Source organism: Malaya genurostris, chromosome 3 (assembly GCF_030247185.1).
Source record: "Malaya genurostris strain Urasoe2022 chromosome 3, Malgen_1.1, whole genome shotgun sequence".
NCBI lineage: Eukaryota > Metazoa > Arthropoda > Insecta > Diptera > Culicidae > Malaya > Malaya genurostris.
This window is the reverse complement of record NC_080572.1, coordinates 216,101,602-216,124,214: the sequence shown is the minus strand read 5'-3', so window position 1 is coordinate 216,124,214 and position 22,613 is coordinate 216,101,602. Positions and strand designations below refer to the sequence as shown.

Here is a 22,613-nt window from a genome sequence, read left to right as displayed (position 1 = left end):
TTAACCTTTTCTAATCTTATAAATACTCGAGTTTGCATTCAATGTTAAATTTCTTATCGTATCGAAACCTTTCAAGCCGTCAGTATTCTGAACCAGCCAAATACACACTGGGAACATAGTATAATATTTTTTCTATAGACGCTCCTGCATGAAACAATAATTATAAGAATAGAATTATTATCTATACACGAAAAGTTATTTTCACTTAAAGGACGTATTTTGCTTAATGCGTCATATTATATAAGGATAATATGCAAAATGCTAATTTATGAATTGCAAGGAATGCTGAAGACGGTTTTTATGAAAACAAGTTGACAATTTAAATTTAAAGCACTTAGTTATCTCACCTTTTGATGATCTGCTTTTCCGTTGGTAATACTGATTCCAAATTGGAGTCTCCAATTGAGGCGCCATCCTATCGCTGATTTCAATTCAATCTTTCTCAGCCAGTGCCTAATACATCTTGATGTACCACAGCTCTGATAGAAGATAGCCTGCGAGCCTAAGTAATTAAAAGTTCGGATTGAAGACAATTGTTTTTATCAAATGTGTTGATATCATATTCAAAGGAATTTCAGTTACAGAAATTTAAAACCTCAATCAAGCCAACTTTCATGAGGTTTTCACTTTATTGGGTTGCTATATCCTAAACATTTTTTGCCTTTCTCATATAGAAAAGTTATGCAATCACTTGAAAAATCGACTCAGTTCATCGAGCTGAACAATGTCTGTGTGTGTATGTATGTGCGTGTATGTATGTGTGCGTGTGTATGTGTCAAATAATCTCAATAGATTTTTTGGGAGATGGCTGATTTAGACAAAATTGGATTCAAATGAAAGGTCTCGTAATCTCATACGGAATTCCTGAATTTCATCCGGATCCGACTCCTGGTTCCGGAGTTATAGGGTAAAGTATGTTAAATATTGTACACCTTCACTTAAACCGGCGAAACAAAACACGCAAAATTTTTTCTAAACTGGACTCGAAACTACACAAATTTATAGCCATTATAAGTAGGCAACTAAACAAAACGATTCCGGCTATCCTGATTCCCGGTTTCCGATAAACGATGGGAGAAAATAATCATATGCTCAAAAATGGACCTCACTCACTTTTCTCCCAGTTTGCAGAACCGATATTCCCAATCTTTGGGTCAAATGAAAGGTCTAGGTTTGGGTCAAATGCTGGAAGTACATTTGATAGTGAACCCACTTCGTTTTCTTAAGGATGACCTATATAGGTTTACTGGTGTTGTATTTTTACTTGGCCATTAAAGTGGATATGATATTCTACATATTAACAAACATGTTTCGAATATATTTCAACAGACCAAAAATTGTGTCCAACGATGGACACCTCGTCATCGAATCCGCTGTGGACAGGAACATTTCCATACTGTTGAAGGGAAATGGTTTTTTAAACGTTGGAGATTTGAGTCTAGGAAAAATGATACGAAGTATTACAAATACGTCCGCAAGCCCCGCTGTTGACGCTAACTTCGTCGGAGATTCATCCCAGCTTCAATATTTGATGAATGCAGTACGAGGTCCGTTTGGTCTACTGAAACGAGTTAGTGCTTTAGAGAATGGGTAGTTTTGTTTAAACGTTTACGTCCTAGCAAAAATACAATTAGCTTGTGTGTATTTTTCCAGAACCTTCGAATCCGATGGAATTCGTGCTCGTGGTCGTGTCAACAACATCAACCGTCGGCTGACGGCTTTGGAACGCAAGGTCGGTAATCTTATGACCAAACTTCGAGAGAATAACTGCAAAACCAGTCCATGCCAAAATGGTGGAACATGCATAAGTCTCTTCGATTCGTTCGTGTGTCAGTGTCCCCGAAATTGGGAGGGTCCCACGTGCGCAATGGATGTGAACGAATGCGCAGAGTTTGCTGGAACGGATCTGGGGTGCCAAAACGGGGCTACTTGCAAAAATACTCCAGGAAGTTACAGCTGCATATGTGCCGGTGGATGGCAAGGAATTCACTGCAATAGCCGGACTCAAGACTGCATGACATCCGGTAGTGAGCTTTGTGGGCATGGAACCTGTGTCCAGATTAAGGAGGAGCCTGGATATAGGTGCATCTGCGAGCAAGGCTGGAAAACAAATGGAGTTACACCGGCCTGCATGGTTGACATTGATGAGTGCTCAGAGTCTAGGCCACATTGTTCAAAAGATCCGGAGGTAAGTTGTATAAATCTTCCTGGATCCTTTATTTGTGGTGGCTGTCCACCAGGATACACCGGAAACGGCTTCTATTGTGTAGATATCGATGAATGCCAAACAAACAACGGTGGGTGTAGTACATCTCCTTCGGTTACCTGTATTAATTTGAAGGTATGGTCTTAATTTTCTCGTGAATTATAGAATTTTTAGAGTTAGCAACTGTTTTGTTCAAATTCAGGGTTCTTTCAAATGTGGAAACTGTCCGCCCGAGTACATTGGTGATGGTAAAACATGCCTAGCGAGAACTACTAGGTGCACTCCCGGATTGTGTCATCCTTTAGCCCGCTGTGTTGATTATGCAAGTGGTGTCATTTCTTGCGTATGCCCTCCAGATTATCATGGTTCTGGATACGGACCGTCTGGTTGTGTCAGTTCCTCAGTGAACCCATGCGCCTTCAAACCCTGCAAGGTTAGCTCAGCCTATAGTGCGTGTCCTATTAACTCTCTACATCTATTTTTTCTCACTATCGTAGAATGGAGGTACTTGTCATGTTATTGGAAATAATTATACCTGTAGCTGCCCTCAAGGAACCGCTCCACCAAATTGTGCTAGATTGACGTCACCGTGTGTGCCCAATCCTTGCCTGAATGGTGGTTCATGCACACCATTTTTAGATCGTTACCTGTGCTATTGTACGGCGGGCTATACCGGGTTGCGATGTCAAGGAACCTCTCGGGCTTGCGGAGGAATCTTAGATTCGGTTTCCGGGACCCTGAAATACCCACTTGATAATGGAACCTACAATCACAATGCTAGATGTGCTTGGTTAATTAAAACAAATCACACCAAAATTTTAAATGTTACGTTTACACAGTTTCATCTGGAAGGATCCATTGCTACTGGTGAATGTAAATTCGATTGGTTGCAGGTTTGTACAATATTTCGTACATAGCGATGTCGTTTAGTTTAAAAACTCTTCTGCTTCTAGATTCACGATGGCAAAACATCTGCTGCCCACAATATTGGACGGTTTTGTGGCGACGCATTACCAAATGGTGGAAATCTGCTGTCCACACACAATTTCCTCTACCTTTGGTTCCGATCAGATAACAGCACATCGCATGACGGATTCGAACTACATTGGGACAGTATAGATCCTGTTTGTGGTGGAGAGATAGCGGTTAAGAGCCACGGAGTAATAGCTTCACCGGGATCACCCGGAAAATATCCTCCTAATCGTGACTGTAAATGGTACCTCACAGCAACTCCGGGAAAACGGTTGCAGTTCCATTTCTTCACTATGAAATTGGAAGTTCATGATAGCTGTGAATATGATTTCGTTCAAATCAGCGATGGTCTTCAGGACGAGTCACCCGTACTAGCAAAGTTTTGTAATACATCACATCCAGAACCACTGGTAACTCCCAGTAACGAAGCAACTATTTACTTCCATTCGGATGAAGATAATAACGATGCTGGTTTTCAAATCAGTTATACGGCAATCGAAGGAGTACCAGGGTGTGGTGGAATTTTCACGAAAACTGAAGGAGAAATCAATTCGCCTAGACGTTACGAAGATAATCTCTACCCGCATAATCTGAACTGTGAATATCTAGTTCAAATTCCTCAGGGAAGTACAATCGAGGTGAAATTCAACAGGTTCCATCTAGAATCGAGTGACTCGTGTAAATTCGACTACCTGTCCATTTTCGATGGACGATCACCTGACGACCCATCATTGGGAAAATTTTGTGGAGAGCGAATCCCTGCTCCATTTACAACGACTTCGAACAATTTGTTAATAAAGTTCCATACAGATTGGTCCACCTCGCATGGAGGTTTTTCATTAACCTACAAAGTTCGATGTGGCGGAGTGTATACAGATCCGAATGTAGAAATCACCAGTCCTGGATATCCAAAAGCTTATACCACAAATCAAAATTGCGATTACACAATTCAGGCACCGGTCGGCAAAGCAATTTTACTTGACTTTTCTGATTTCGACATTGAAGGTAACACTTATCCCAACTGTGACCTAGACTACGTAGAGATTTTCGATAGCTACGAAGCCAGCAATATGTCGTTTGTTGGACGGTACTGCAGTGCCAAAATACCGCCACGATCTATTTCGACACTCAATGTAATGCTAATGCGATTCGTTTCGGATCTTTCGATTGGTGGGCGTGGTTTCAAAGCAAACTTCTCCTACGTGGATGTCGCTTGTGGAGGAGTGATCACATCCGAGGATACCACAATTCGATCACCGTCCATTGCGGACCAAGGAAGTTACCTACCAGATTCGGACTGCCGTTGGGTTATTGTGGCACCCAAAACACATGCTATTCAGTTATCGTGGAATAGCTTTGAGCTGGAGAAAAGTGGCAATTGTATGTACGACTTCGTGGAGATATATGACAATTCATCGCAGACAAATGCGTTTGTGGGAAGGTATTGCGGAATGACTAAACCGCCGGCGATAACTAGTGCTGGTAACATTGTTACCATTCGATTCAAAACGGACAGTTCCAACTCAAAAGATGGTTTCAGCCTATCGTTTATGTTCATCGATGTTCAAAAATGTAAGTATTGGATTGATAGTTATATATGGCGTTCGATGTCAAGTTTGTTGTATTTTCCTAATTTGCAATGCAATAACCGTGCATTTCACAAGACCTGGGCTGGTAGTTCGACACATAGGGCGCTGGTCCTATGAACCAAACGTAGCATGTTCAAGCCCCGACTTGGAAGGATTCTTAGTGTCAATAGGATAGTAATATGCAATGCACTAAAAATGGGGTGCAAAGTCTTTTGAAACAAAATGGTCCAATTTCACAAAATAAATTAATTGCCGAGACTTTACTTTGAATTTCCTAGTATAAATTAGGTTGTATGGGAAAAAATGAAAAGGTTTATTTTCTTCCTCCACTAAACTTTTTGTGTTCCTTTTGGGTCACATAAGATCTTTGCAAAATTTTATCTAAAAAGTTAGACTTTTTTGTGTCTTTCAGTGAGTCTTGGAACATGGCTCGTCACTTAACAACAATCTTCATACTAAGCTGAGTAACTATCGTGCAGACATCAAACAACTCAGAAAGCAAAATCATATTACAATCACTAGCAGCAGTGGTGCTAGATATATTAAAAATGAGCTATTGTTAGGACCTTGTGTCAGTTTTCCTCTAATAACTTTTTCTACAGATTCCGGATTGATTTTCAGTCTCACGAGGTTTCTTTCTTGTTGAATTCCCTACGGAAATTTTAGTTGCGCTGATTTTTAGAGTCTATTTTCATGGTGATTTTCAACCGATTTCTTGTTATAAAAAATCAGTTTCCCCATACCATACAACCTTATGTATACCTTATGATCAAAAAAGAACCGGAATTTTCATTTTAAAATTCCCGCGCTTGTCCAATCGGTAAACTTTTATTCTCTCAACGTTGGCAACACTTTTATACACATTCTGTCAAATTTTGACGCATATCGTACGATTAGTTTTTGTTTGGCGTCTATACAAAGAAGTTGAAAAATTTTCGTGTGGCGATTTTTATAATGGATGAAAATTTAGTTTTTTTCGCCGGGACGTTAGGTAGTCAATTACATTTCAATCACTATTTAAAGGGTGATGTTTTAAGAGATATAGGATTTGATTTAAAAAAAAACAAAAAAATAGAGAAAATCGATGAAGTCTTTATTGAAATCAATTGGACTATCAATATAATTTAATGTTTGAAGATGATTTCATGGGCATGTTTTCCGCGGCTCTGCTCGCCCATGTGCAAGGTGTGCCCAATTTTGGCACACTCTCTCCAACATATCGGCCGATATTTCACGAATAATACCACCAGTCTACAATCCACACCAAGCAGTGACATTTTTGGAATGCATTGGTAGCTCTCGTAAATGTTTCTGGCTGGTCTTCACTCCAGATGCAAAAATTTTGCTTGTTGACGTTTCTATTCAACCAGAAAAGACCTTCGTCGTTGAACACAAGTTTTTGATAAAAAAGTGGATCTTCCTCCAATTTTACCAACGTCCATTCATGACTAAATTATAGATCAAACGGCGATTCATGATTAAATTGTAGACCAAACTGAAAAAGTTTGACAATGACACAAGATACGATTCACGCGTGATCTGTCAACAACAGTGTTGCCAAAAAGATACCAGCAAACAAATCACCCTTTACAAACTAAAGCGGGGGTTCAGAAATCGAATTAATTCATAAAAAAGTACATGTTATTCAGGTTTCAAATTAAAAAAAACATGTTTTTAAAAAAAAAAAGTTTTATATTATTTTTTTTTCTCACGAAAACACTCAATAGTAATTTTAAAAAAAAGTCAACGCATATTTTGCATGCACTTTCATCAAGTCGTTGTAACTCGAAAACTGGTACTTGTACAAACATTGTGTTCAAAATGAAGTTTTAGGGAATGAATTAGGCAGGCTTAAACGAGTAGTGGGGTAAGACGCATCCTCGGGGCAAAACGCATCCCATGATGTTCTCAGTAGTAGTAATTTTAATGATACTGAAATTCCATCACGACTAGATTATAGTATAAAATGTTGGTAGCTAATATGTAGTTATTATATGTAATTTTTGGTGTTCGTTCCATAGTAATTTTCTAGATCTATGAGGACGATTTTAATTATGTAACCAGTAAATTTATGTACCAATTCTTCATTTTTCTAAATTCAGTTCTAATACAGATTGGGAACTCAAAATAATTTGACTCGTTTATTTTGGTTCAAAAGTGTGTCTGGTAATTTTCGAATTTTATTTTGAAAAAATGTCTCGTCCAAGTTTGAAGCCAATTTTCGATTTCTGCGAAAGAAGTAAATTGATGACCTTCTAGATCGTGCTGCATCCGTCGGAACAACCAGTAATCCGAGGGAGTAATGTCAGGAGAATACGGCGGGTGCGGCAAAATGTCACACTTAAGCATTTTCAAATACTTTTTCACGATTTTTGCAACATGAGGTTGAGTGTTGTCATGCAGGAGAATAGCTTTATCATGTAATTGATTGTATTTCGGCCATTCTTCTTCATTAATTTCAGCCTATAACGATCGCCAGTTATAGTATCGCCTGGTTGTAGAGGCTCATAGTACACAACACCCGTTTGCTCCTACCAAATGCACAACATGAATATTCGGCTTTGGTGTTGATGTTGAGGTCAATGGTAACAATTGACCGGGCATAGCGTAGTTCGTTTTCTTCTTGGGGTTATATAAGAATTTCCATTTTTCATCTCCAGTAACAATTCGATGAAAAAATGCCTTTCTTTGTTGCCCTTGAATCAGCTGCTCGCAAGTGAAATGTCACCTTTCAATGTCTTTCGATTTCAGTTCATAAGGCACCCAATTGCCTTGCTTTTGAATTATTCCCATGGATTTTTAATCGTACAGAAACTGCTTGTTGAGTCACTTTCAATGATTCTGCAATCTCCTTTTGCGGATGACTCGGAACTTCATCGAGTAATGCTTCCAACTGTTTGTCTTCGATTATTTTTGGTTGTCTAGAGCGAGGTCTGTCTTCAACACTGAAATGTCAATTGTAGAAACCATAAACATCCACAAGTATTTGATGCGCTTCAGCTGCACTTTTCTTCCAAATAAAACAGAAATCTAAAACTAAACGCAAATGCTGCTTAGTTAACACAAAACTGCTCATTATTAACACAGTGTAAAACGAAGTTTTGAAAAAATCGAAACAATATGAACTGAATAATAATGACAGATGTCTAACCTCTTGAAACTATCAACATTAGCTGTTACTGTTTAATATCTATAACTGCCAGAGCCATCTTTTGAAAACGGACAGAACTAATTTGTACTTCACATATTTGAAATTAAATAGAAAAATTATCGAAGCTATCGACTCATGTTTATGGGGACAAAATGATTCGAATTGTATGGGGCGAAATGCTTAACATTTGGCTCACTAAAATTAGGTATAACGTATCAATTTATTGAATAGCAGTGAACAACCGTCCTTCTGGGAAGTATTTCTTCAAATGATTAGAATAAAACTTTTTTTTAATTAAAGATGTTTTTTGATGGTGCTTTTCGCCACGTTACTATCGTGTGTTTTGTCCCGTTGTTCTAATGAATGTAGACCCGTTGTTGAAAATTATCCTGCCTCCATTTAGAGATACCTATGACTTCGCGTACATTTTGAATGTATATTTTTTATGTTTTACACGATCGGGCGTATTGTCTTTCAAAACAATTTTTCATGGTTTCTTAAAATCACAATATAAAGAGACATAATAATGGCAGAAGGTAGTCATATATGAAGCTTTCACGTTTTATTTTCTTTAGTTAAGATATAGCAATATTACCGTAGGGGTACGTTTTATCCTATTTTCCTCTAAACACCGAAAAAAGTTCAATGCTTCTATCAATAATTAGAAATTGTGGATAAAAGCAACCAGTTAAATACTATTTAATAAACTGATTGACAGAAATAAAATTGGCTCATAATAACCACAACTGCTCAGAAATTGTGTCCAAGTAGACGTTGTAGAAAATTAACTGCACACTTAAAAAATATTTACACTAACCAAAAAGTTGAATGATATTTCAAGCATCAGAAATCTAATCGACAAAAAGAGGATGAAAAGCATTCAATTTTTTGCAGGATTTTTACTTCAAAACGTTATGAAAACCTACATGTGATATTAATTTGACACATAAAAATTGAATTTATAGCTCAACAGCAATTATTTTGGTCTTAGTAAACTTTCTTCTAGTAGGAGTCTTTTCCTAGCTATTAACACATGAAATTTTGAGTTATACAATTCTGGTTGAAACGTGTAATTCTAGCAAATGTTCTTAGGCAGTAAAATATACAATCTGTTACATAAGAGCGTGGTCACTGTTGAATATTGTTTATAAGATCAAAAACTTACAAGCAAATACATCAATAGCCAGCCCAATCCCCTTCAGCGTTAATAATGGCTTGACACCTTCGAGGTATACTTCTGAAAACGAGCTCCAAATTTTGTGAATTCGGTGAACAAGCTACTTCAAATTGTGTGGTCGGCTCTTCCCAAGCTTCATCTTCACACTTACTCACAAACTGTTTTGACTATTGCATGTATTTCGCCGCGACAGCTTGGGTCGAATTGTAAACAATAGTCAGCTGATTTATTCTCCCATTGCATGAAGGACAATACTGCCCTCAGTGTTAAAAAAATAAATCACACCATTCCACTTTATCGATCGCGAGTAATCGTGACCACGCTCTTATATAACAGACTGTATATTGCATATTGTTCCTAAGCAGTAAATTCTTATTCTGGTGGAATAATAGAAAGTTTTTTTTATCAAGAACTTTTTAAATGTTTGTAAACAGTTTTAGCTATTACTTTTCCGTAAATGTGTTTCCAAAAGCACTGTGTATCTTCTGAGTGAATGGAGTGATTTTCGAGTTACAAAGATTAAAACAAAATGCACCCAAAAGGAGGTGATGAATATTGATGAAAATAATAGCCACTTGATCCGGGCGAACGGCGAGAAAAGTAAACCTCCCTACAGGTCTGCTGATTGAAACACGGTGCAATTTAAATTGAGAGTGAGAAAAGGCTCGCTTTATTGTCACACATTTTCATCCAACAAAGCGGAGCTAACGAGAACGAAAATACAATAGTAGATTATTGTAGATTCGCTAATTTCAATGTTTTTCGGAATCGATTGATTGGTTTTTGGAAGGACTGAAATATTTAATTTCGTCGTTGTTAAATAAGATGTACTGCATTTTCCTTCAATGCAAAGCTTCTACTGCTAGATATAGATGAACATAATTGTCGTTCGTTCGGTGCACGAAACTAATCGGAAAATTTGCCATGATCGGTTTTTAATAGATTCGAACGCGTTTTTCTAGTTGGATGATAATTTTTTGATGCGGATGATAATTTTTTGCGCTATTTGAAAATTTCCAAATCTCCAGTAAGATTTATCTTGCTGGACAACGATTATGCTTCTCCGAAAAGAGTCCTGTAGAACTGCACTCTGTTCAATCTATGTTTTTGATTAATTTATATTTATCTGCACTTGGCCCTAGAGACACCAACTTGAACCAGACTTCATTTATGAACTAAACGGGGGTTCGTAAATGGAGGTAGTTCGTAAAAAGAGTGGACGTTATTTGGGATTTGGTTCGTAAAAAGAGTTTTGTGTAATGAATGTGGAAACCCCTGATCACATGGCCATTTTCGATGTGATAAGTGGGAGCAAGAAAATGATATTTAGGGTCGTTCCAAAATCCAAGATGGCGACTTCCGATTTATTAATATTTTTTAAAAACCCTTACAATATTGATATTTTCGGAAAGAGTTTGGTGAGTAAATGTCGGAAAATGATGTTTGAAGTGGTTCTAAATTCCAAGATGACGACTTTCGGTTTATTGATATTCCTTGAAAACCATTACAAATTGGGTATTTTCGGAAAGGATCTGATGAATAGATACTGAAAATCTGGAAGCGATAACAAATATGTCGTAATGAGAGTTACAATACCTTTTGAGATTTTTATCACTTACACTAGAAAAACTGTGATTTGTGTAACACTGAAAACACGAGACATACATTGACTTGAAGTAAAAAATTTATTTTTGAGGTTGCTTTTAAATATTAGATTAAGAATTTCAGTTGTTCAATAAAATTTTGAAATCATACAATACGATTATAACAATAAAAATTTATAATGCAAGACACTCGAACAAGCTTTTGAGACGTCTACTCGTTCTGGTTGTTTCGAAATTATTTATATAGTACAATATTTAAACAATATCGATGAACTGGTGGTCTCCAGAAAAAATCGAGTGTAAACATCGTTTTCGCAAACACATAGCATTTTCAAATGACAAACTCATATCGTAATGGTCTTCATGGTATATCCATACACCTAAACTTACCATATAGATGTTTTAAACGCGCTTTAACATAATTTTTTGGCATCTAATTATCAAATCAGATCCGAAAATTCGCATATTTTAATACCATTCAAGTATTATAAATAAACCGAAAGTCGCTAACTTTTTTTTCCATAAATACGTTTATTTCTTAAGGCAGTTTACATAAGTTTTTCTTCGCCGTAGCATCACTTTTACATAAAATTCTTATCCTAATATAATTCTAAAATAGTCACAACGATTTATATTTTTTAAACATCATCAAATCAATTTTTTAAATATCATCATAGGTAATTTGTCATTAATTATGAAATCTACTCTACTAAATTGAAACTCCAATTTTCTTCATGAAATGATAAAGAAGTTACATGTATGGAAGGTCACGACAAGCAAGAATGTCTCGAACGGGGACATTGGATAGTCTACCTTGGGTACGCAAAGAATTTATTAGTTGAGATCTGACATCACGATACTCCACGCATGTCCAAACGACATGATCAATATCCCGATAACCTGCTCCACAAGCACAGTGATTAGTCTCGGAGAGCCCAATTCGAAGGAGATGTGTGTCTAACGTGTAGTGATTAGACATGAGTCTGGACATCGATTTTTTCGGAATAATTGAGTGCATCTACCGACCCAGATCATCTTTATCCCAAGAAGCTTGCCAGCTGGAAAGTGTTCTTTGGCGAGATGCGCTATAGAATTCGTTGAAAGCAATCGGTCGCTAATAAATTTCACCCTCGATAGCACCATATTTGGCTAAAACATCGGCTCTTTCATTGCCAGGAATGGAGCAATGAGCCGGGACCCAGACTATTGTAATTAGATAATTATTGTTCAATATGTCGTTCAGGCACTGTTTTATTTTGCCCAAGAAAAACGGTTCATTTTTGCCAGCAGCGTTTGAGCGAATGGCTTCAATTGCACTCAGATTATCTGTGAAGAAAAAATAATGGTTTGGAGATAATGTGACGATTACACTACAACTATAATGAACTGCTGCTAACTCTGCTATATAAACAGATGCAGGTTCTTGAAGCCTAAATGAAGCTGAAACATTATTAATGAATATACCAACCCCAATAGCCTCTTCAATTCGTGAATTGTCATGAATTTTGTTTGAGATCGAAGCTCGACTAGTCGTTCGAAATTATTAATTACCATGGGATTCAGCACCTCACATCTTATTAGCAGGCGTGATGAAAGCTCCCAAAATCGATCTTTTAATAGAAGAACTCCCGCCAGAACTTCAAGACTGATTGTATGTGTTGTATGCAAGCAGCCTAAGGCAATTCGCAAACAACGATACTGAATTCTCTCCAGTTTGATAATATGAGAGTTTGCAGTGGAACGAAAGCAAACGCATCCATATTCCAACACTGAAAGTATCGTTGTCTGATACAATTTTATTAGATCTTCCGGATGAGCACCCCACCTGTTATTGTTCGAAGAAAATTTATTCTTTGTTGGCATTTTGTTATCAGATACCTAATGTGTCCTCCTCACCCATGGAGACCCATGTAACTAATTCTGAATGATGCTAAGTCGCCATATGAAAAGTGCATGTGCTTTTCTGACAAAAGGTTATGCAAATAATTATTTATAACCGCTGGGAGTCCATGTTGGTGGAGCTTGTCTGAAAGAACATCAATGGAAACTGAATCAAATGCTCCTTTAATGTCTTAAAATACAAATGCCATTTGTTGCTTTTAAGCGAAGGCAATTTGGATGTCAGACGAAAGTAATGCAAAGCAATCATTCGTCCCTTTATTTCTACGGAATCCAAACTGAGTATCTGACAACAAACCGTTCGTCTCGACCCAAGTGTCGAGACGTCGTAGAATAATTTTTTCGAACAATTTTCTGATGCAGGACAACATCGCAATGGGTCTATATGAGTTGTGATTGGAAGCTGGTTTTCCCGGCTTTTGAATGGCGATAACTTTCACTTGCCTCCAGTCAGATGGAACAATGTTTTGCTCAAGAAACTTGTTGATCAATTCCAACAAACGTCTTTTTGCGAGGTCGGGCAGATTCTTCGCCAATTTGAATTTAATTCTATCCAACCCAGGAGCGTTATTGTTACTATAGAAGAGTACTATAGAAAATTCCATCATTGAAAAGGGGTTATTAATAAAACCATTATTTGGAGGAGATTCCCGAATAATGCTTTGCGTAGGAATAGAATCACTCTTTGTCCCACCAGGGGTTGGGAGGCCTTCTGTTAGTCGTTGGCCCAAGAAAGTTTAGTTTGGGATTGTTTTGCGGCCTCCAGAATCGAACAAACGAGGAAGTCATATTCTTCAAGTGGAGGGAGCTCTTCCATTGAATTCAATATACTAGAGATACTACTTTGGTATTTATTCCATTCGATATTTTTTGTCAAATCATATGGAATACTAACTGAAGTAGTAATGTAATTGCTACTGCTAATTGAGATGATGATTGGTAAATGATCGCTACCGTGTAAATCAGGCAATATTTTCCAGGTGCAATCTAGTCGAATTGATGTTGAGCAAAAAGATAGATCTAATGCACTTGGGCGTGCAGGAGGTCTTGGGATCCGTGTCATGCTACCCATATTTAATACTGTCATGTTAAAATTGTCACAAATGTTTTGTATTAAAGATGATCTGTTATCATTGTAAACGGAACCCCACATAATACCGTGCGAATTGAAATCTCCCAGAATCAATCGTGTAGCAGGGAGGGCTTCAACCATTTCATTGAGCTGTCGCTGTCTAACTTGAGCTCTAGAAGGAATATATACCGAAGCAATGTAAATATCTTTTCCTTTAATGTTTATTTGGCAAGCAACAACTTTTGTACTAGATGTCGAAGGGATGTTTAATCTATAAAAGGAATAACATTTCGTAATTCCTAAAAGCACTCCGCCATACGGGGAGAGTCTCTATCGAGACGTATAATGTTAAAATCTTTAAAATTTAAAGCTATGTTTCAAGTGAGCCATGTTTCGCATAAAACAAATACATCACATTTTTGACTATACAATAAGATTTTAAATGAATCAAGTTTTGGCATGATGCTTCGACAATTCCACTGCAGAACAGTGATTGTATCATTTGCGGAGGATGATAAATTATCCATCAGAAGATACAAAACCTGAGACCATTGAACATTGAGCTGATAACTGCTTCAAAAAGGTTCTAGCTATTGGAAGGAATGCCATTATGAGGGTACTTAAGGGTTCGGATAAATTGAATGCTGAGAAAATCCATTTAACAATTTCCGAAAACTTCAGTAATCCTGTTGGTGGCTGTGAAATGGAGCCCACTGGATTTTTCTGTGAGATTGGTTTGTGAATTTGACAAACCAGGAGGCACAGTCTTTGATTTTGACTTTTTTTGTTTAACACGGGGAATGTCGCCATCTTGAATTTTAGAACAACCTCAAACATCGTTTACCGACATCTACTCATTAAACCCGTTCCAAAAATACCCATATTGTAGTAGTTGACATGGGATATAAATGAGCTGGAAGTATTTTTCATTGTATGGAAAAATATCTGTTCACGAAGTAGGTTCGTAAAAAAGTTTACGTTACTTGTGATTAAAAACAGTGTTCGTAAACGAAGATCTGGGTGTACTTTATCCGACTATAACGAAACGTTGCATTACGTCTTCTACTGATTGATCCAATTTTACTTGCAGTATGTGGCGGAAACTATTACACGACCACTGGAGTAATAAAGTCGCCTGGATTTCCACAAGAGTATACAGCAAACAAGATATGTGAGTGGATTATAACCGTACCCATGGGACAACAGATTCGGTTGAATGTTAGAAGCTTCGTCATGGAAAAGCACAGCAATTGTAGATTCGATGGATTGGAAATTCGTAACGGTGGGGCGAGTAGTTCTCCGTTGATTGGGAAGTATTGCGGAACGGATGATTTTGACGGGATTATTTCGTTTAGCAATAAGCTGTATTTGAAGTTCTACTCCGATTCATCCCGGAACTATGCAGGGTTTGAGATTGAATGGGATGGAACAGCAACTGGTTGTGGCGGTGTTCTGACGTCATCGAAGGGTTCAATAGTTTCTCCGCACTATCCCGAACCGTATGGCAACAATGCGCAGTGCAACTGGCGCATCAGCGTTAGCGCGGGATCTGCAATTCATATTGTGTTCACAGATTTGGAACTCGAAAGTCATGTCAACTGTAGATATGACTATTTGGAAGTTTTTGAAGGTCGAGATGTAGCAGGCAAAAACTTAGGTAGATTTTGTACCGCAGACACTGATCCTGTTCAGTTGGATACTTCGACTAATCATGCTTTTATACGGATGAGAAGTGATGACACAAATCAGGGTCGAGGATTCCATCTCAAGTATAACATTCTGTGCAAACGAAACATTACTGGCTTTGGAGGTGTTATTGAATCACCAAATTTCCCCAACAAATATCCTAGCTCGGCAGATTGTCTCTGGACTATTAGCGTTCCGTCGGGGAATAAAATAGACGTGGAGTTTTCACATTTTGAACTTGAGAACGGTATGATATTCGAGAAAAACAATTCCCACGTCTGTCACTTTGACTATGTAGAAATTAGCGAACCGAATGACGATCGATCGATTAACCAGAAATACTGCAACAACATGCCGACGAAATTAACTTCGAAAGGGTCGACGATAAACGTAGGTTTCCGAACGGATAACAGTGGCGAAAATGTTGGTTTCAGATTGGAGTGGCGACTGAATGGTTGTGGTGGAGTTCTCATCAAACCTACCGGTATGTTTTCCTCTCCGAACTACCCGAACGAATACCCAGAAGATACGCAGTGCTTTTGGACCATATCTATGCCTCTGGGTTACGTGATCGAGCTGACAGTGTTCAATTTCAACATGGAGTCGTCGAGTAGTTGCCGTTACGACGGGTTGTCGGTGTCTAACACCAAAGATTTCAGTCAAACTATTACCGAGTTGTGTCATAGTCAAAAGGAACCAGTCAAGTTAACTAGTGCAGGACACATGCTGTATGTGAAATTTTTCAGTGATTCGACTTACACGTATAAAGGTTTTACTGCATCGTATCGAATGATTCCAGCAAGTGAGTATGGACTAAGAATTGCGTTATATATAAAAAAACTGTACGATTGATTTGCAGAATGCGGTGGATTGTTAACTGCACATCAAGGTTATCTATATTCACCAAACTATCCGAAAAACTATCCGAGCAATCAATCCTGTGAATGGACGATACGAATAAATCCGGGCTACACACTTCAGTTTCAAATCGAAGATATCGGCCTTGAGAAGGCTCCAAATTGTAGCAAAGATTTCCTTCAAGTTTATGACGGTTCTGTTCGCGTCGCTGAGAAACTTTTGATGAACATTTGTGATAGCGATACTAATATTACTTCCGTTCGTTCCAGTGGGAACCACCTACTTGTAGTCTTTCAATCTAATGAATTATTCGAAGCTAAAGGTTTTCGAGCCAATTACACAACAGTAAGTTAGTTTTAAGCTACTCTAACTACACTTGAACAAAATTTGTTTCTTCACAGAACTGTGGCTCCAGAATCGACGTTGTGCAGCCCGGCATAATATCTTTGGAAAATACATTCAAAATCAAATCGGAAAATTGCACTTGGATACTAGCGGCAGAAGGATTAACCCAACATGTGACCCTACAGGTGATGCACATGAATGTGGTCGAGATTGATGGCAACTGTCTTGCGAATCTGACTATTCATGATGGTGACAGCATATCGTCTCCCGTAAGATATGTCGGTTGCGGTAGCAAGGTCCCACCGGCAATTGTTAGCAACGGGAATTCACTGACTGTACATATCACTTCCGACGATTATAATCTTTACAATATGTTGGGTATTCAATTCGTTGCTAGTTACACCGTGTTAGATAATGGTAACATACTTTTGTTATTTACTTTCTTTGTTGTTTCGAAGTATTTAGCAATCGGTTTGTAATTTTCAGCATGTGGAGGAGATCTCACATCGTTTGCAGGGGAGTTTGCTTCACCAAACTATCCGAATTCTTACCCGAAGAATGTGGAATGCATATGGCAGCTAACCGCATCTTCCGGCAATTCATTGCGCCTCTATATTCAATCATTGAGTATAGCTGAGTCAGAGAGTTGTAATACGGATTACCTAGAGGTTCGAGAATCTTCCGGAAGTGGAAAGTTGATCGGAGACTACTGTGGGGAAAATCCTATGTTAAATTTGACTTCAGCCAAGAGTTTCTGGATCAAGTTTAAAACAAGCAACCAAAGTGTGGCTAAAGGTTTCCTTGCGGAATATTCGTACGGTAAGACAGTAACCTCAACATTATTGAACATAAATGAAGATGTTTTTTTGGTTTTGCAGACCACTTTAATGAAATAACCGGTAGAAGCGGAGAAATTACTTCCCCTATGTACCCCCGTGATTACGCAAGAAATGAAGTTCATACATGGAGAATCATTGTCGATGTAGGATCGATAATTTCAATGAAGTTCAAAGATTTCGAGATAGATGCTAAATATTTGGAAACCTGTGAAGGACAGTTGGAGGTAATTCATCAAAAAACAATTTTACTTAAAATTGTGAGAGATTTGGAATCTGTCTAAAATTTTAGTACTTCGTCGAACGCATATTACTACGTACTACTCAGAAAGATTTGTTTGTTTGTTTATTTGGAGCAGCGAAAAGCCCGGTGGAGTTAGTTTCTGTCAAACTTGCTCTCCAACAGGCATAAAACCTCCTCATCTTTAGCATCAACAGATTACAATCATCCAAATGATACTAGGAACAATTTCTTGACAACGTTTCGTGATAGATTAAAGTCAAATGAATTGGAACAGTGGTTGAATATTCGACACATGCTGGCAAAAGGCTCGTTATACCCATAATTAGTTCTAGCATAGGGGATCCTACAATATCTATAAACTCTCTTGAAGAAGGTATATTATTTCCAACATTTCTCTGAGTCAGTTGAAAAAATGGAAGGTATGAGCATCGGAGCAGCTCGTAACGCTATTCTCTGGTAGATTTCTAATTTTTTCTACATCTAGGTGCCTCTTTTTTGGTATGGTTATGTAATCACTTGAAAATTCGATCAATGAAAAGACTACTCTTTTTTTAAATGTACCAAACAAACTGATTTTTCTCTTTTGAATTCCGTTCAACAGCGAAGAAAAATTTTGTTTTTAACCATTGACTTCTACTATAAGTATATCACGTCACTATACACATTCAGTAAGTTATCAAGAATCTATCTACCTCCGTTTCATATAAAAGGAACAACATTGCAGCATTATTCAAATTTACTTAGAAACCTGATACACTGATAAAGAATGTAAAGACTGTCCCAGAAAGTATGGACGCACTTTGATTTCGCTGTAAATAATTCACAAGTGTTAGATATTCAAATTTTATTCGATATACTGATAATATTAGACTACGACAACAGAATATTATTCTCAACATTTGCTACTTAGCCATTGCAGACTAGCTGGCGCACCTTCTTGCGAACGTTCCTCATTAAATACCGTACAGACCTTGGCGACAAATTTTGACACTTTTTTCCAATCCTTTTCAAACTGTTGAATGGTTTCGGCTGCCGAGACAAGTTACGTAAGATGTGCCTTCGTTAATGCCCAAAATTACTCAATTGGTCGAAGTTGTGGGCAATCTTCGTCTTTTGGGACGAAAGTGACATTTTTGGTAGTATACCATTCTACCGTTAATTTCGAGTAGTGGCAAGAAACAAGATCTCACCAGAAAAAAACAGGATCTTTGGAGCTTCGAATCGTGGGTAGAAGTCGTTTTTATAAACATTCCTTGATGTATATTTCGCTGTTCATTGAAGCAGTGGTTATGAAGGGTTTCGAAATCTTACCGCAGCTACAAATTGCTTGCCAGACCATAGCTTTCTTACCAAATTTTTCGACTTCGATCGATGTCTCGGACTGGTTTAACATTTGCCCTTCTCGCACCGTATAATATTGTGGTCCCGGCAAGGATTTGTTGTCGAGTTTCACGTAGGTTTCGTTGTCCATGATTATGCAGTTCAAATTTCCAGCAAGAATTGTATTGCACAGCTTTCGAACCCTCGGCCTGATCGATGCTTCTTGTTTCGGACTACGGTTTGGTTGTTTCTGCTTCTTATAGGTTCGAAAATTCAAACGCTCTTTAGCACGAAGAACATTCGACTTCGAAGTGCCCACTTTTTTGGCCACATCCCGAACTGAAACCTTCTTCTTTTGCTCGAACGCCTTCAGTATACGTTTATCCAACTGAGGGTTAGCAGGACCTTTTTGTTCGACCCGTTTTCGGTTTATCCTCAAAGGATAACTCACCGAACTTCCTGATTGCATTTTGCACGGCTTTTTCACTTACTCCTTCCATTTTTGCTATCTTTCTCAATGACAGTCCGAGTTCTGTGCACCATTTGTACACAATTTTTCGACGTTGTTCTGCTGAAAGTCCACGCATTTCGAAACAAACTAATGAAAACGAATAAACAACTGCACAAGTGGTTAGAGAAGAGTGTAAACAACAAAACGCAGCCATAAAAATTGACACCATTGCAAAAAATCTGAACCATTGCGAAATGGCAGCGGTTTTTGGTTGCGTCCATACTCTCTGGGACAGTCTTTAAGTATCATTCGAAATACGTATCTGTGATGTGGCGTTTTTTATAAATGTTTTTAAAAGTGTTGTTGTAATACTTACTAAATGTGTATAGTGACGTGATATACTTATAGTAGAATTCAATGGTAAAAATTTTTTTTTTTCTATCATAAATATTCTACTAAACACGCAGACCCTGTTGATTAGAGTGAAGAAAAGTTTCTTGTTATAAACTGGCCCACTATTTTATGTAAAAAGTCATTAGGGTGGTCAATGTTTGGATTGAAATCTGAAATCTAACTTTCTTAATTAAATTTAAAAAATATGACAATCTCAAACAAAATTGTTATAAATTTACTTTTAAGCAACTTTGCGAAAGAAATCATATTTCTAGTTCTTCATTTGATCGAGTTTCATCAATTTTTCGGATTAAAGTAGGGTAGCTCCAAAAAAAATCACTTGTTTTATTCTAATTTTTTGTGAGCAATTTTACAAGAAAATCGTCTTTCGAAGAATTGTCAAGCTAATTATTGAGCACAATTTTGCCCAACTAAATTTTTTAATATAAACTACCATTCAAAAGTTATGATTGTTTTTTCGTCAAAATCTAGTCAACATTGTAATATAGATATTCAACAGATGCCAGATCGATAAAAACTAAAAAAAAAATCATAAAATAAGAAAAGTTTGAACAGTTATCTTCAGCAAAATGATAGTTTCAAATAAGCCCTATAAGTGTCTCATACATCATATTTTCGAAAAAAAAATAAACAAGAAAACTAAACCCGAAAATAGATTTTTCGCTTGACAGCTTAAATCAATTTATTACCAAGAAGATTATTCGATTGAATTTGAATGATTGAAAGTATAAGATTCAGCTTAATACCGGTGTTCCGAACTAGTATGCCATGGCAAGCTATCAACAGATATTTTCATAAGCTTGACAACCAGTTAAACAACCACCTGAAAACTGGAAAAAAAGAAATATTTTTCCGAATCGAAGCGAACCGCCTGTCATATTGTGCTCATTTTTTTAACTTTTGTTACACAATCACAAAACCGACGCACAATGAGTTCTGCTTTTTCCAACATAAACGAATTTCAAAGTTACACCAAGAATATATGAGCGTTGTATATTGATTGAGTTTTTGAAGAAAAAACAATCATAGCTTTCGAATGGTAGCATATATTGAAAAATTTTGTTGGGCAAAATTGTGCGCAATGATAGGCTTGACAACTCTTCGGAAGACGATTTTCAAGTAAAACTGCAGCCGAAAAAGTTAGAAAAAAGTGATTTTTTGAAAGCTCCAAAAAATGATGTAACTCGATCGAATGAAGAGATGGGAATATAATTTTTTCAGCAATGGAGCTCCAAATAATATTTCCTACAACTTCGCTGTAAAGTGCAATAATTTTTAAATTCAATTAAGAAAGTTAGTTTTCTGATTAGTTTCAATTCAAACATGAACCACCCTGATGACTTTTGGCATTAAAAATGCCTTACTCTTCACTATACGGGGCCGGGGTTAAATAAAAGTTTCAAAAATAGCCGCGTAACCTTTTTTCGTCATAATTTTGAACGTTAATAACTCTGTCATTTGTTGATGGATTGATATAGTTCAACAACCAATTGATTCGGAAACTTTTAACTTAAACATGTATGGCAACGTCGTTTCAGTATTTTAATAGCATAATATTGAAAAAATGGTTAGAATTAACCTATGTTTTCATCCACCAATCCCAGCTGACCAAATTGACGTCATTTTCTTTTTCGACATAGGAGGCTTTGCGTCATGCAAAAAAACACCGCATCATTCTACGTAGATGCTGCAAATCATTTCTTAATTTCAGTTGATGCTTGACTGTGAATGAAACAAGTAGCTAGTCCAGTGAGGTGATGACTAGATCGTATATGTTTTCGCTCGTTGGATTGTCCCTTTTGCTAACTCTTCACTGTACGAGGCTGATTATCAATTTAAAAAAAAATGCAAAAATAACCGCGTAGCCTTTATCTGTCATAATTTTGAACGCTTAGAACTCAGTTATTTGGTGATGAATTTATATAATTTAACTACCAATCGATTCGAAAACATTTAACTTATACTTATGCGGTAACGTGATTTAAGTATTTCAATTGCACACCATTGAAAGATTGGATTCAATTGACCTATGTTTTCACGGGCCAATGCCAGTCTCAGTGAATGATGTCAAACTCTCGTCCGATTTGCGCAGTATGAACTAAAGCACAAAAGGGAATCTATAAATATATACCCGAATACATTTCTGCTTTAGTTTACCCATCCCGGGTAGAAGTGATTTGCAACCCAATACAAAATTCTGTTATTAAAATCAAACATCTCAATGGTAGAAATTAACATTATTTAGTTTGAAATAAGAGGTAAAATATCAAAAATCATAACAAAGCCTGCATGAGAAAATAGCAACAAAATAAAAAATTCTGTCATTGTAATATCAAACCAAGAGCAAATATTTATAGAAGATGAATTTGTAAATTATTTTATATTCTAGCATTTAGAATAGAGTAATATCTTATATACTTCTCTTTTCTGATTCTGATGAAGTTTTTTCAATGGTATTTTATTTGAAGATAGAACTACTGGATCAATTTACTTAATGAAATTGAAATAGCTCATCAATAACGAAATAAGATATTATAACTAATTTTGATGTTGAACAGATATAGTACAATGTCTTGATCTCTTGATGAAATATCACAAAAATATCAAGTATCGCTATGACAACACAGAAACATCAAGCCAAGATATGATGGTAAAATTTGTTATTATTTTGACCTTTGTTTGCTATTTACACCTACCCGGGATGGCTTATCTTGATTCTCCGGTAACTAGAAGGCCAACTTAGAATTATCGGCGATAGATTTTTCGAACCTAATTTGAATCGCTTGTAT

General features: G+C 37.1%; 1 protein-coding gene across 1 annotated transcript in view; it reads left to right on the top strand.

Annotated features, from left to right (window-relative positions):
- Positions 1-1,447: 1,447 nt before the first annotated feature.
- Positions 1,448-22,613, top strand: part of LOC131434199 (cubilin homolog) — a 39,659-nt gene continuing 18,493 nt past the window's right edge. The window contains exons 1-10 of the mRNA XM_058600853.1: positions 1,448-1,590; positions 1,654-2,341; positions 2,409-2,639; positions 2,704-3,099; positions 3,160-4,750; positions 14,761-16,158; positions 16,216-16,559; positions 16,616-16,976; positions 17,046-17,378; positions 17,438-17,622. Of these exons, the coding sequence (XP_058456836.1) occupies positions 1,448-1,590; positions 1,654-2,341; positions 2,409-2,639; positions 2,704-3,099; positions 3,160-4,750; positions 14,761-16,158; positions 16,216-16,559; positions 16,616-16,976; positions 17,046-17,378; positions 17,438-17,622 (5,670 nt within the window). The remainder of the gene's footprint in view (positions 1,591-1,653; positions 2,342-2,408; positions 2,640-2,703; positions 3,100-3,159; positions 4,751-14,760; positions 16,159-16,215; positions 16,560-16,615; positions 16,977-17,045; positions 17,379-17,437; positions 17,623-22,613) is intronic.